General features: G+C 42.1%; 1 protein-coding gene across 8 annotated transcripts in view; it reads right to left on the bottom strand.

Moving 5' to 3' along the window:
• RALGAPB (Ral GTPase activating protein non-catalytic subunit beta) overlaps positions 1-16393 on the bottom strand; it is a 99072-nt gene that overhangs the window by 81647 nt on the left and 1032 nt on the right. For all 8 annotated transcript variants that reach the window (XM_085003879.1, XM_085003880.1, XM_085003881.1 and 5 more), the window contains exon 2: positions 2081-2296. In XM_085003879.1, the coding sequence (XP_084860005.1) occupies positions 2081-2266 (186 nt within the window). In that variant the 5' untranslated portion in view covers positions 2267-2296. The remainder of the gene's footprint in view (positions 1-2080; positions 2297-16393) is intronic.

Below are 16393 nucleotides of genomic sequence, written 5' to 3'. Positions count from 1 at the left end.
AGAGCTAAAAACTTGATCCCTGGTCTTCCTACCAGAAGTCTAAAGCTATTCTCACCATGCCATTAAAAGCTTTCTCTGGCAAAGGAGAAATCAGGCTTTAGCAAATCTGGTCAGATGAAGAATATCCCCACGGACAAGATGAAGACATATATTTCAGAAGAAGGTAGAATGGCTGGATTTACAACTGGTCAGGAGTTCCTGTCGTGGCGAAGTAGTTAACGAATCCGACTAGGAACCATGAGGTTGCAGGTTCAATCCCTGGCCTCGTTCAGTGGGTTAAGGATCTGGTGTTGCTGTGAGCTGTGGTGTATGTTGCAGACGCGGCTTGGATCTGGCATTGCTGTGGCTCTGGTGTAGGCTGGTGGCCACAGCTCCAATTAGACCCTTAGCCTGAGAACCTCCATATGCCGCGGGAGCGGCCCAAGAAATGGCAAAAAGACCAAAAAAAAAAAAAAATCACTAAATTGTTAAACAGAAATTCAAGATTCAAAAAGATTTCAACCACTTAAAACTAAAGCTGAATCTAACAAGATAAATATATGTACTGAAATTTTTAAGCTCAAAACCACCAGAAAAGCTAAGGGTAGAAAATACCTAAGAGCAACATAACTGATTTAATAGCAGTAAATGTTAAAGGCCACTATAACAACATGAAGCTATGCCAAATGGGCAGGGAGTGGAGGGAAAAAGACTTTTAAAAGAAGCTGCAAGACCCTACTTATCAGAGGAAAGACCAAGATCTTTGGTGATACCTTCACACAGCACTTCGAGAGTATAATTCGAGAGGACACTGGATTCAGGAACTAGTCTCTCTTATCTTTCTGAGGGTGGGAAAGGGGGAAAAAACAAGGGCTGTACTGAGCACTTTCATCTACACACATGCCATCTCTTCCCAGGAGAAGGCGAAGGAATTACAGGCATACCAAGGGGAGAGAGCGCCAGGACAAGCGCTGGGCCTTAAGGTGAGTCTCTGCCAGGGCACTCTGAAGAGAAGAGACGCTCCTCAGTATGAGGCACTACCCCTTCGGCAGCCCATGGCCTACGGAGGGTAAAGAAAATGCCCCCGGAGCGATAAACTTTAGCCTTCTATCTAGAGGGGTCTTACATCTAGATTAAGTCTAATCTCTCCTTCACGGGAAATCAAAAAAAAAAAACATCAGGGAAAAAGGGGTTTCCTGAGAAATAGGTAAACCCAAAGCGTAAAGGTTGTATGAATGCCCCCAGCATGGGGAACAGGCTCTAATCCTGATCTCAGCCAGGCCTCATACTAGCAAGCTTCTGCATCACCCCATTCTCAGGGCCCTTTCATGACTTCCCACTGGCAACTTAACTTCAGTCCAAGAAGAGAGGACCAACTCTAGGCCGACCCACTCCAAAAACGCCTTATCTTTAGGGATGGCAAACACAATTCCCATTCCAGCCACTTGGGCTCACGGCTCTACAGACTTAGCTGCTCTGCAGCGCTCTTAAAACCCAGAGGCCAGGCAAGGGTAGACTATGGAAATAGGGGGAGAGCCTCAAGTTCAGGGCATATGTGTACCCTGAAGTCAAATGCAAAACAGGCCTTCAGTCAGAGACCATGTAGAAGGAGGAATGAAGACCTTCCAAATACAACCTCTGAACGGAAATATGAAGACTGGGCATAGGAGTTCCCCAGAGGCCTAGTGGTCAAGGATTCAGCATTGTCACTGCTATGGCTCAGATTCGACCCCTGGCTCAGCAACCTCTGCATGCCGTAGATGCAGCCAAAAATAAATAAATAAAATTTTTAAAAATAAAAAAAAATAAAAATAAAGACAGTATAGAATTTAGGGAAAAGGGCCTGACATGCAAGACTCTGTCTTAGCACCCAGCTCAAGTGGAGAACTGGGTCTGGCCAGTAGGAAGTCCCAACAGCACAATAGTACAACCTATTCCTTATAACTCCCACAAACGCTGTGCCCCAACACTCAACCCAAAATCAGGTCAAACTGAGAGGTCACACTACAATAAGCAGACATTCATTTAAAAAGGCAGTGTTAACTAAATTCTTCAGTAACAAACATGTTTACATAGTAGGATGAAATGAAGAAACACTTACTTCTTTGTCAGTTTTTAACAAACTCTCACTACCAGCCACTGAAGGGGTACCTAAGGCCTGTCCAAGAGGATGAACCACCGCATTTGCCACCTCTCGCCCAACGCTCTCTGGATAGCTGTGTAGCACACTGGTGTGGCCCTGATCATTCTGAATCACCAAATGCAGCGACCTCCACTCAGAGTACATCGTGCCGCTAAAGGACTATCCAAATGGCACCTGAAAAGACAAGACAGAATTACGGGTCAAATCATACTGCTGCAAACTAATAAAAATAAGTATAATACATATTTATCCCATATGGCGAGTTAAAGCTGTACTGTATTGCCCTGAGAAGACTGAGAGAAAAACATCTAAATGTTCTGAGAATGTCCTAAAATAGCCTCTTGGTAAGATCAGGTAGGAAAAGCAGACCCTGGGAAGCAGCTGAGCACCTCCCCAAAAAAGCCCTCAGAAGTCCGGAGCAGAGCTGGGGCAGACAGCCACCATGAAAGGGAAAAAAATAACCAAATTTGGACACTCATAGCATGAGCAGAGCCCTCCTCATTCCACGTTCTAGTATAGAACAAAATAGAAGACTGGTATGCTCTAAGAAGGAAAGGGAGACAAAAGAAAGGGCTTACTCTAAGCCCCAGATTTTTCAGCCTACAGTTTCTGAGTACCTATTACATGCTAGAAACATACCCCTGCAATTTCCCACCAATGCCTTAAAATCAGACATAAAATTCTTTGAGAACATGGAGTTCCCGTCGTGGCTTAGTGGTTAGCGAATCCAACTAGGAACCATGAGGTCGCGGGTTCGATCCCTGGCCTCGCTCAGTGGGTTAAGGATCTGGCATTGCCATGAGCTGTGGTATAGGTTGCAGACACGGCTCAGATGGCTCAGATGCCTCGTTGCTGTGGCCCTGGCTCAGGCCAGTGGCTACAACTCCAATTAGACCCCTAGCCTGGGAATCTCCATATGCTGCAGCAGCGGCCCTAGAAAAGACAAAAAAAAAAAAAAAAAAAAAAAATCTTTGAGAACATTTCATTCTCTAAGGCAGTGGCATACACACTTCCGGTTCCAGAACACCTGGAAGTCAGTGTCCTTCACACAATTCCCCTTCCAGCCACAATTACCATCCCAGGAAGAGCTGCCACTTACTGACCACTTACTACATACTACTCAAAACAGCTCTATGAAAATGAAGTAATGTTAATTACTTAACATTAATGAAAAAACTGAGGCAGGGAGAGGTTTGCTGCTTCTCTGAGGCTTCAGAACTATAACATGGTAGAGTGAAGTTTTGAGCCCCTATCTGTTGGGCTCCAGGAACGGTGCTCTTAACCAAGGCATATACTGGCCCTCCCTACCTTATACATTCTCCACGACAGGTACTGCTTCTCCCTATGCTGTATATTCTCCATAAAAAGAAAACTAAGCCTACAATATGAATGAGCAATTTTAGACACAGCAAACAAATCTATATGAATGCAATATAAATATTACAATCATAAATGCCATATTCATAAAGAGAATCAAGATGGTTTGTCCCTTCTGTTACCCTCCACTTTCTACGTGCTCTGAAATCTGTTTGCCCAGCCAGCAGAGTTTAAGGGTACACACACTTAATCTTTAAAAAGTTCTATCCAGGAGTTCCCGTCGTGGCGCAGTGGTTAACGAATCCGACTAGGAACCATGAGGTTGCGGGTTCAATCCCTGCCCTTGCTCAGTGGGTTAACGATCCGGCATTGCCGTGAGCTGTGGTGTAGGTTGCAGACACGGCTCGGATCCTGCGTTGCTGTGGCTCTGGCGTTGGCCGGTGGCTACAGCTCCGATTTGACCTCTAGCCTGGGAACCTCCATATGCCGTGGGAGCGGCCCAAGAAATAGCAAAAAAAATAAATAAATTAAATAAATAAATAAATAAATAAATAAATAAATAAAAAGTTCTATCCAGGGGTTCCCATCGTGGCTCAGCGGTAAACAAACCCAATTAGCATCCATGAGGATGTGGGTTCAGTCCATGGCCTTGCTCAGTGGGTTAAGGATCCGGCACTGCCGTAAGCTGTGGTGTATGTCACAGGCGTGGCTCGGATCCTGCGTTGCTCTGTGGTGTAGGCTAGCAGCTACCACTCTGATTCAACCCCTAGCCTGGGAACCTCCATATACCACGGGTGTGGCCCTAAAAAGACCAAAAAAAAAAGAAAGAAAGAAAAAGTTCTATCCAGAGTTCTCTTGGGGCGCAACAGGTTAAGGATGTAGTGTGGTCACTTCAACAGCTTGGGTCGCTGCTGTGGTTTGTGTTTGATCCCTGGCCCAGAAACTTCCATATGCCACAGGTGTGGCCAAAAGAAATAAATAAATGAATATATAAATAAGTAGTTCTATCCCTTAAGCTAACTTTCCTTCAAACTGGTAGCATTGTTTATCTTAGAAAAACCACCTTCCAGCTCAACCAGTATCAGTGTTTTTTCAAGAGGATATGGTCCTCCTCTGGACCAAGGGGCCCTAAAAATGGGAAGGGAGAAAGGATGAACCAGTATAGAAGTACCTATGGTATGAAGGACAGCAGATGTGACTATTAAAGTAGCCTCAGAGTTCCTGTCGTGGAGCATCAGAAATGAATCCGACTAGGAACCATGAGGTTGCAGGTTCGATCCCTGGCCGCGCTCAGTGGGTTAAGGATCCGGCGTTGCCGTGAGCTGTGGTGTAGGTCGCCGACGCAGCTCAGATCCCTCGTTGCTGTGGCTCTGGCATAGGCTGGCAGCTACAGTTCCAACTGGACCCCTAGTCTGGGAACCTCCATATGCTGCAGGTGGCCCTAAAAAGATAAAAAAAAAAAAATTTTTTTTAATTAAAAAAAAAAAAAAGTTGCCTCAATTTCCTCAGGATTTGTAAGGACCCCCCCTACACACACACAATATCCTGGTGCCCCCCACTCCATCTGCCCTAAAATAAGCACTCTCAAAAGTGGAAGGGGAAAAAGGGAAAACTCTGACAGGGTGCCATCCCCATCAGATGATAACTTATTCCCACACATTTTTTTCTCACCTTTTTTTATTAACACATACATACACATACAAATATATATAGTATACAGCATAATATGTATTCACACACTACAATCTCTTACATAAATGCACAAGAATATTACACTACAGAGTGTTGTAAGTGTGATTTTTCACTCTTTTCATTTTGTTGCTGTTGTTTTGCTTCTTTTTCGCTTTTTAGGGCCATACCTGTGGCTAGGGCTTGAATGGAAGCTGCAGCTGCCAGCCTATACCACAGTCACAGCAACACCAGATCTGAGCCGGGTCTAAGACTTAGGCATACACCACATAGCTTGTGGCAACACCAGATCCTGAACCCACTGAGCAAGGCCAGGGATTGAACCCTCATCCTCATGGGGGATGGGTTTTTAACCTGCTTGGGCCACAATGGGTACTCTCCCTTTTCATTTTTTTTTCATCCTCATTCCCTATCGAAATAATTCACTTCCCTGAATAATCCATTTTGACCAACCTAACACTTCCACTTGTATTTTGCTTCACCTGAGCCCAATCATATTAAAATAATTTACATACATGCATAGCTAGGGATTATATACTTTTCTGTATCCTTTTTCTAGCCAATGGTACCTTATGAATATCATTCCAGTAACAGATTTTTAATGGCTATGTAACATTCCATGACATGGATGTGGCATAACTTATTCAATCAGTCTCCTAATGATGTTCTTCATTTCCATTTTTTTGTGTCACCAGGAAATAATGACGCAATAAACATGCTTGTTCATGCATCCTTAAGCAGTGGCCTTTTAATTTCTATGGAACAAGTTCCCAAGCATAAAACTGCTGGATCAAAGAGTATATGTATTTTTGTTAAAAGGCCTTGCCAGATTCCTTCCCCCCAGATTCTAACAACTCCCATTTACATCAGGAATGGATGAAAGCTCTTCCCTCCTCTCACTCCCATTTCTTGCCAAGAATTGGATTTATTTATGTATTTATTTATGTGCCAATTTAGTAGGTGTGAAGAGAAAGTTCATTGTTCTAGCCAAATATTTAATCTTTATTTTATAGCCCCTAGTTTTGAGTCTGGCTTAGATGATTTCACACACACACCCCCCATTCCCTGTATCAGTGTTTTTCAAACTATGGGTCATGAAGTAAATGCAATAGATAATACTTTTCAATTATATGAAATAGGATATACAATAAAGGTACCATACATCATAAAGCTGAACAATGTTCTATGAAGCTTATTTCATTTTTTACATATACATATATATATTCTGAGTCAAAATGTAAAATACACAAAATACTTATCACAGGTCTAAGTCTAAAAGCTTAAAAACATAACCCTGAAGTGCATATGTAGTCTGCTAGAATTCCATGCAAGATAATTAATTCTCCCCCCCCCCCTTTTTTTTCTTGGTCACACTCACAGCACAAAGAGGGTCCTGGGCCAGGGATCAAACCTGAGTCACAGCAGTGACAACACGGGATCCTTAACCCACTGAGCCACCAGGGAACTTGTCACTTAAATTTTCTGTCATCTGGAATTTTACATCAATAAGTGGTAAAGAAAAGGTCTAATTTTATTTTCTTACAGATGCAGAATCAGTTGTGCCAACATCACCTATCGAAAACACATTCTTAGGGAGTTCCCGTCATGGCTCAGTGGTAACAAAACCAAATGGTATCCATGAGGAGGCAGGTTCGATTCCTGGCCTCACTCAGTAGGGTAAGGATCCGGCACTGCTGCAAGCTGTGGTCACAGATTCAGCTCAGATCCTGTGTTGCCGTGGCCGTGGCATAGACCTGAAGCTTCAATTTGACCCCTAGCCCTAGCCCAGGAACTTCCATAAGCCACAGGCGGGGCCATAAAAAGAAAAATAAAATTCTTTTTTTTTTTTTTTTTTGGTCTTTTTGCTTTTTCTAGGGCCGCTCACGCGGCATGTGGAGGTTCCCAAACTAGGGGTCGACTGGAGCTATAGCCGCCGGCCTACGCCAGAGCTACAGCAACGTGGGATCCGAGCCGGTCTTCGACCTACACCACAGCTCACAGCAACGCTGGATCCTTAACCCACTGAGCAAGGGCAGGGATTGATCCCGCAAACTCATGGTTCCTAGTCAGATTTGTTAACCACTGCGCCACGACGGGAACTCCAGAAAAATAAAATTCTTCTCCATGAAGTTAAAATACTAATTTTGTCATATATTAAATTCTCATTTACATAAGAATCTATGAATCTGTTCTGTTCAACTCTTTCTCTATTTCTATGCTAATGCCATAATGATTTAATCAGTAGCTTTATATATTTTATATCTAGGAATAGAAGCCCCCTCTACCTCCACTATTCTTTTTCAAAACTTGGTTATTCCCATGCATTTATTGTTTTATATAAAATTTAAGATGATTTTCTGCAATTAAAGAAAAAAACCCTTGGAGTTCCCATTGCAGCACATGGGTTCAGAATCCAACTGCAGTAGCCTGGGTCGCTTCAGAGGCACGGGTTCAACCCCCAGCCCAGCACAGCGGGTTAAAGGATCCAGCGTTGTGGCAGTTGTGCCACAGGTCACAACTACAGCTCAGGTTAGTCCCTGGCCTGGAAAGTTCCACAGGCCACAAGTGCGGCCATAAAAAAGAAAATAAAAAAACCTTGCCAAAATTCTAATTGAAACTGCTTATTCTACCTTCTCAGTCTTATCTTCTACTACCACTTTCCCACCCCATCTGCCAAGCTATGGCCACAAAGAACTACCGACGACTGCTCAAACCTGACAAGTTTTTTCATACCTTGTATTACCTACTCATGCCATTCCCTAACTTGATCCACCTTAGGAAGTATTCATCCTTCAAAGCACAGCTCAAATGTCCTCTTTGGTAAAACTTTTCTTGACTCCTCCAAACATCCCACTTCCCCAGCTCTGAGTCCCTATTACAGGCTGTTCATATTAAGCTTCACATTAGGTTGTTACCTGTGTAAAGGTATCTTCACCACAAGTGTGTCAACCTTGAGTGGAAATCTCACTTCCTGAATCTCTGAGTAGTTCCTAGCACACAGGGCATATGGAATGTTTCAGAATGTCAAGGTTTACCAAGGGAAAAAAAGGAAGATGTTAGAAGGTGTTCCCTTTATTCCACTGAAAGAAGTCCAAATTCTGCATGTTGTATGCAAATAAAAATAGAAAAATGTCCATCTCTTTTAAGCTATTTATTCTTTTTTTTTAATTATTGGATTGTTTCCAAATATTTAAGGTAATTTAATATAAGGATGTGGGTTCAATCCCTGGCTTGGCTCAGTGAGCTAAGAAGCCAGCGGTGCCACAAGCTGTGGCCTAGGCCACAGCACAGCCCTGATTCGACCCCTGGCCCGGGAACTTTTACATGCTGCAGGTGTGGCCATAAAAATAAAAATAAAATAAAATGCAGATTCCAAGACTTCATCCCTAAAAAACTCTATACTATAGGTCTGGGTGGGAACCTGGAATCTAAATCTTAAGAAACAGGTACCAGGCTTCTCAATTTTGAAGTAAAGACAGAAGAAGCTTTCTTTAAAAAACATTATGAGGAGTTCCCATCATGGCACAGTGGTTAACCAATCCGACTAGGAACCATGAGGTTGTGGGTTCCATCCCTGCCTTGCTCAGTGGGTTAAGGATCTGGCGTTGCCATGAGCTGTGGTATAGGTCACAGATGCAGCTCGGATACTGCATTGCTGTGGCTCTGGCGTAGGCCGGTGGCTACAGCTCTGATTAGACCCCTAGCCTGGGAACCTCCACATTCCGCGTGAGTGGCCCTAGAAAAGGCAAAAAAAAAAATTATGAAAGACCAATCAAAACAGGATTAACAACTCTTAAATTCCTTTAAAAATTTTTTTAAAGGTTTTATTTTATTTTCAAAATTTTTATTATTATTATTATTATTTTGTCTTTTGTCCTTTTAGGGCAACACCAGCGGCATATGGAGGGTCCCAGACTAGGGGTCTAAGCTGAGCTGTTGCTGCCGGCAGCTATTGCTGCCTATGCCAGAGCCATTGCAACGCCAGAGCCGAGCCATGTCTGCAACGACCTACACCACAGCTCACGGCAACTTTGGATTCTTAACCCAATGAGCGAGGCCAGGGATCGAACCCGCAACCTCATGAATCTTAGTCAGACTTGTTTCTGCTGCACCACGATGGGAACTCCTAAAGTTTTTAAATGTAAGAGATTTTAATTTGTTAAATGTATTAATGTTTAAATGATTAAGTGGAAGAAAATGAAATAAATGCTTCAAGAAACATGTAAAGTCGATAGGTATAAAAAGGATACAAGGAGTTCCTGTCGTGGCGCAGTGGTTAACGAATCCGACTAGGAACCATGAGGTTGCGGGTTCAATCCCTGCCCTTGCTCAGTGGGTTAACGATCCGGCGTTGCCTTGAGCTGTGGTACAGGTTGCAGACGAGGCTCGGATCCCGCGTTGCTGTGGCTCTGGCGTAGGCCGGTGGCTACAGCTCCGATTCGACCCCTAGCCTGGGAACCTCCATATGCCGAGGGAGCAGCCCAAGAAATAGCAAAAAAAAGACAAAAAAAAAAAAAAAAAAGGATACAACAGAGTTCCCACTGTTGTGCAATAGGATTGGCAACATCTCTGCAGCACCAGGACACAGGTTTGATCCCCGGCCTGGCACAGTGGCTTAAAGGATCTGGCATTGCTATAGCTGCAGCATATGTCAAAATTGTGGCTCAGGAGTTCCAGTCGTGGCTCAGCAGAAACGAATCTGACTAGCATCCATGAGGACATAGGTTTGATCCCTGGCCTTGCTCAGTGGGTTAAGGATCCAGCATTGCCATGAGCTTTTAACTGTCCATCAATAATGGAATAACTTCATTATCACAGCATATTAATTTCATATATGATAATATAGCCACTAAACAGAGATGAGAATGATGAAAACAAACAGAAGACCGGTTAAGAGCCAGAGCTCTGGAACTAGACTTCTTAGATTCAAAACCCAGCTCCAGCACCTCCAAACTGGGAAATATTGCAAAAGTTACTCTGCCTGTGTCTGAGCACCCTCAGCTATGAAATGGGGATAACAGCCTACCTCAGAGTTGTGATGGGATTTTGGGGACATGTCCTACCTAGTCCACAGTAAACAATCAACAAATGATAGTAATTCTATGCAGAAAAAAATATATAGATATGTTTTATAGATATATATATAGATATGTTTATAGATATGTATATAGATATGTTTATATATATATAATGATTACAACTAGAAAAACACATACACATGACTGAAAAGTAGAAGGATCACAGAGAACTGCAAGCAGTTTTCACTAAGTAGTAGAACTGTTGGTACAATTTGGTGTAGTAAGCTCTTCACGTCAAAGCACTGATAAGTATACATCAGCATCCTGACTATACATACGAACATTCAGACACTGGCATCAAGTTGACTTACTCTACAGACAGTTAACTATTTACTATTTACTATATACAATGCCGTGTTAAGACCAGGAAGAAAACAGATTAATAGGAAACTTTTTTCAATGAGTTTATACAGTTTAATTGAAGTAAAAAAATACATAATTACAACATAAGTTAGAAAATTCCAATATTGAATGACATTTTTTTAAAGCTATAGGCAAGATACTGTGGAAGTTCAGAGAGCAAAAGATTACTTTTGAATGAAAGCACGGTTGAGCTGGAAAACAACAGGATAAGATCAGAGAAGATTACAGCATACAGGGCATATGAACTGGTTACTGAAAGGTCATAATTTTAACAGAATTAAGAAACCTGAGTGGTTAAGAGTGAGAATAGTGGAGTAGGTAGCATATAAGAGGAAAGACACTTGCTTCAAGTATCAAAAAACCGCATCAGAAACTAAAAGCCTACCTAGCGTGGCAGAAAAGAAAGCTGCACATAGAAGGTAGTGGTGGAGTTCCCGTCATGGCTCAGTGGAAACAAATCTGACTAGCATCCTTGAGGACACAGGTTCGATCCCTGGCCCTGCTCAGTGGGTTAAGGATCCAGCATTGCCATGAGTCGTGGTGTAGGTCGCACACATGGCTTGAATCTGACATTGCTATGGCTGTGGCAGAGGCCAGCAGCTAAAGCTCCGATTCGATCCCTAGCCTGGGAACCTTTATATGCCGTGGGTGAAAGCCTAAAAAGACAAAAAAAAAAAAAAAAAAAGGTAAAAAGGTAGTGAGGTTTCAAGAATAAGCCATGACCAATTATAAAGGACTATGAAAACTAGAACTGGAGGGAGTTCCCACTGTGGCTCAGCAGAAACGAATCCGACTAGGAACCATGAGGCTGTAGGTTCAATCCCTGGTCTTGCTCAGTGGGTTAAGGATCTGGCATTGCCGTGAGCTGCCGTGTAGGTCACTGACATGGCTCGGATCTGATGTGGCTGTGGTTGTCGTGTAGGCTGGCAGCTGTAGCTCCGACTGGACCCCTAGCCTGGGAACCTCTACATACTGCAGGTGTGGCCCTAAAAAACCAAAAACAATCAAACAAAAAAAAGGTAGGACTGGAAATTTGTAATTAATTCAGTTAAAAAAAACTAGGGGCAGAGAATGACATAAAATTTAACTTTATCATAGGACTAACACAACAGAAACTGAATTTCTATTAAGGAAATATGATGGGAGTGTCCAAGACAGGCTGAAGGAACAGCAAAAAGGTCAAGTCTAGTGTCGCTAATACACTGAGGAGGAGGAGAACGGGAAGGATGGGAACAGGGCAGCGAGGGTTGGGCACTGCAGTGAGATATGAAGACATAACTGAAGTCAGATGATAAAGGGCTTTGACTGCTGTGTTAGGATCTGATGAATCTCCTTCCCAGATAGGCTCTTCTGGCTATTAACCTAAGCTGCTTGCAGAGAAGACTCCACTTTCGATGCTCTGGCAGTACGACAGTGCTCCCCCGCAGATCAATCAATCTCCTTCCCAACTTTACATGTACCCATTTTCTAGGTAATCTCTGGATGTTCCTACTGTAAGTCCACTGTGTGCTGGATAATAGCTCATGCTTATAGATACCACCAGAGAGTAACATGAAGGTTTGTTCTAATTGACAAATTACCAAAATGACTGATACAGTGGTCACCAAACTAAGACCACATCCTGGCATTAATTACATCAATTGACTCAGCCAATATTTATTATATGCCTTCTATACATCAAGCATACGAACTATAATAGTGAATAAACATCATCTTTGTTCCCAAGGAGCTTCAAGTCTAATTATAGAGAACAATTTTTTAACCTTGTAAAGTAAATTTGTACATGTTTGTTATTTCAATGAGCAAACATTTATTAAGCACTGCTCCATCTCAGGTATGGTCCTAACATGCAGAAAGGTAGTTATGTATAAACAGGACACAATAGCTGCCCAAGAGAAAGTTTCATAGTGAAGAAGACCTGATGAATAAATCCATGATAGAGTAGTATTCAACATGCTAACTGATAGGATAGGTTATGAAGGCAGCAAGCACCCTACAACAGAAAAAATGTTTTTTTTTTCCCTGTCTTTTTAGGGCTATACCCTTGGCATATGGAGGTTCCCAGGCTAGGGGTCCAATCAGAGCTGTAGCCGCTGGCCTACACCACAGCCATATCAGACCCAAGACGAGTCTGTGACCTATACCACAGCTCATGGCAACACCAGATCCTTAACCCACTGAGCGAGGCCAGGGATAGAAACTGTGCCCTCATGGATGCTAGTCAGATCACTTCCACAATGGGAACTCCCAGAAAAACTCTTGGAGATCTTGCTTGATAACAATGTACCTTTGTATAACTGATCATTTTTAAAGAGCTTTCATATGTTACTTTATTTCAGTAACATGCCTAGAAAGTTAAGTAAGACAGATGTCACTAGCCACAATGACTTGCTCAGAGTCATATGAAGTAACAGTAGAGCTGGGACAAGAAATTCCATCTCTTCCCTAGAAGTCCAATGCTCCTTCTTTTGTTCTGGCTTCATACCTCACCATATGACCTTGGACAAGTCACATGATGTTTCTGTGTCACAGTTTTCCTGATCTGTACAACAGGAAAAATACCTGCAGTACCTAGCTAAAGCAACTTGGGAGAAGGAACAAATAAAGCAACATAGGTCAGTACACTTTGCTGTACAAATGCAAGGTACACATTATCAGACATGCCTTCTCTTAGGAAAAATAGGGTTTAGGGTGCCAAAACACTGAATAAATAAACGAACTGAGTAAATGAACTGGATTTTATGGTACACTAGTGTATTCAAGGTCAGCCATATAACTTTTATGACTAACAAAGGCAAAAGGAACATACTTCATATTTGCTGTAGTCCTATTGACCCCACAAGGCAAATATCAACCAAGCTTGGCCAAAAAGGAATGTATTCACCTACGCACCAGATTCAAACTATTAGGTGTCCTACCAAACACCTGAATTACAAGAAAGAAAGACAGGTTCTGCCTGCATTCCTCCCCAAAAGTGAAAACAAACAGTTTTTGCCAGTCTACCCAAAAAAAAAAAAAAAAAAAAAAAAACCTCTGCCTACCCCTACCACCACCACAGTTCTTATCTTTTATACTTGCTCTTACACAGCAGCCATATCCACTTGTTACTTAAATTTAAATTAAATTAGAAATTCAGTTTCTTAGTTATACTAGTCACATTTCAAGTCTTCAATATCACATGTGGCTAATGGCTACCATATTGGACACTGCAGATAGAGAACAGTTCCATCACTGCAGAAATTTCTATTTGACAGGGCTGCCTTAGATACTACACTTTTATTACAACTCTGACTACAGATTCCTCAAGGGAAGGGGCTGTGTCTTATTTAATATCCCCAGTTTATACAGCAAAGTACATGTCATACAACAAGCACTCACTGTACATCTAACTGAATATCTCAAACATAGTAGACTACTCTGTCCACTCCCCTCCATCCCCAACATACAAACATTCACACACACACAAAACAACAACAAGAAGAAACAAGACATCCTCTCATGTGGGGGTGGAAGCGGATACTGTGTCCAGAGGAAGGAGACCTGCATTCCAATCTTAGGTGTGCTACAGCCAACCATGTACTCCTAGGCAAGTTAACTACTTTCTTCATCTATAAAAACTTAAACTCCATGTATCTTAATTCTAAAACTTTTGGTCATCTTGCACCAAAGAAAATCACGCATTCTATCTAAAAGGCCTTTAAACATGTCAGGGAACTACATCTGCTAACACTGATGGGTACCTCAAATTAAAAAGAATCCAGGAGTTCCCATCACGGGGCAGTGGAAACGAATCCGACTATGAACCATGAGGTTGTGGGTTCAATCCCTGGCCTCACTCAGTGGGTTAAGGATCCAGTGTTGCCATGAGCTGTGGTATAGGTCACAGATACGGCTCAGATCTGGCATGGCTGTGGCTCCAGCGTAGGCCGGCAACTGTAACTCTAATTCAACCCCCAGCCTGGGAAACTCCATGTGCCACAGGTACAGCCCTAAAAGCAAAAAAAAAGAATCCATTTTTGGGTCTCAGGCTATCATAATTAGAGTCACTTTTGGTCTTTAAATGAGCATGTGTAGTTTTCACCTTTTCCTGCGGCTCAACTAGAGACTCAAACCTCAGGCTTAAAGATTGAGTTTCTTCCATGTGCTGAGGCCAGAACTGGATACTCTGCCCATATCTGATCAGAGAAATAGGGCCAAGTTTCTTGAGTATCTGAATATAACATTAATTGCTCCACAGTTTCCACCATTAGCATTAGCCTAAAATTTGGGAAAATGGTAAAAAAAAAACTGAACCAAGAAAATATTTCTACAACAATCTGTATTCTGTTAAGAATGTCATTATGTGAAATGTTTTTTTTTTTCAATCCATATACTTCATATTTAACTGCTATAAAAAAACTTTCCCAAAAAAAAACCCACAAAAAAAAACCAAAAAAACTGGGATTGTCCAAATACTTTTTCATACTGACCACACACACTTCACTTACGCAATTTTCTAAATCTTACATGGTTTTAAGACCAGCCAAATACAAATACAATCAGAATTACTGGCCTGCCTTCCTTTATAATTTGCAAATATGGTGGGCAATAACAGTTCAGAAATTCTGTAATAATATATACCAAGTGTGTCAATTCCTTGGATATCAAGGTTTTAATCTTAAGTACTCAGGTCATCTCTCCTGGTGAATAGGATGAACTACTACCAAAAGCACTTCCATCAACTAGTATTTACCAACTAAGTAATAACGTTCAGTGGATGACAACTAGACATTATTTTGGACAGTACAGTGTTTAGGAGGGAACATATGCAAAGGCCTAAGGGCAATAAAAAGGTTTCCACTACAGAACTGACTGCATATGATTGTGATAAAACTAGGTATTAAAACTCAACCAGTGTTGACTGTGCATAGTTAGTCCTTCCTAGAGTCTCGCTGGTGCTAAGAACTCAATATGTTTATTCAACCGCTGAATGGATAAATTAATGAACGTAACTAGAGTATTTTCAAGCAAAAAGAACAAAACTTGATAGACTAAGAACACCAAACACCTTTTACAAAAAAAATGGAAATGGAGAAGAATCTGTTTGCAGCATGCAGTCGAGGATACAAAAGGCACTCAAACATTCCATTCAGTAAAACCACTGTGAAACTGTACGTCAAAGTACTGGGAGAAATACAAAGATGAGATGACATGGTTCGAGTTGCTCACAATCTAGCAGAAGAGAAAAACACAACACAGAAAAATGACTCGTAAATTCCATTATGATGATGCCAAAAAGCACACAGGAAAGCCCCAAGGTGGCTGGGGGTCAAGGGTGGGGGTCAGAGACAGAGGCATCTTGAATGTTGGGAATGCTGGGAGTTATGCAGCCAGAGACAGGAGGAAAAGGCTACGTGCATGTGTGTAAGAAAGAGCAGCATTGTGTGGGTCTGGGTGGAGCAGGGAGAAAGCATGGAGGATAGTCTAAGCAGAGGAACGGCATATGCAAACAAGACCCAGAGTTTAGAAACACTATATTCATGAGGACTGTGTATTCAGGAAAATGGCAAACTGACAGTTTTGCATGAGATGCACGCACTTTAAAAGGTCCAGCTGACTCAGAAATCCTGTACAGAAAGTTACTTCCCAACCCCAACAGGCTTTCACAAGGTATAGTAGTCAGTGGGCCTAATGAAAAGATCTCTGCAGGTGGAACGTGCATTTTTAACAAGCTCACAGAGGATTCTCCTACACACTTAAACTGGGGAAACACTGAAATGTTTTACTGAGATGCAAAATGATTTACTGCAGCAGTTCCCAAACTTTGCTGCACGCTGAATTCATG

Source organism: Sus scrofa, chromosome 17 (assembly GCF_054392235.1).
Source record: "Sus scrofa isolate SSC_HxYL_T2T_F1_AM1 chromosome 17, Sscrofa_HxYL_maternal_Yorkshire_Landrace_v2.0, whole genome shotgun sequence".
Lineage (NCBI taxonomy): Eukaryota > Metazoa > Chordata > Mammalia > Artiodactyla > Suidae > Sus > Sus scrofa.
This window is presented reverse-complemented; position numbering and strand designations above follow the sequence as displayed.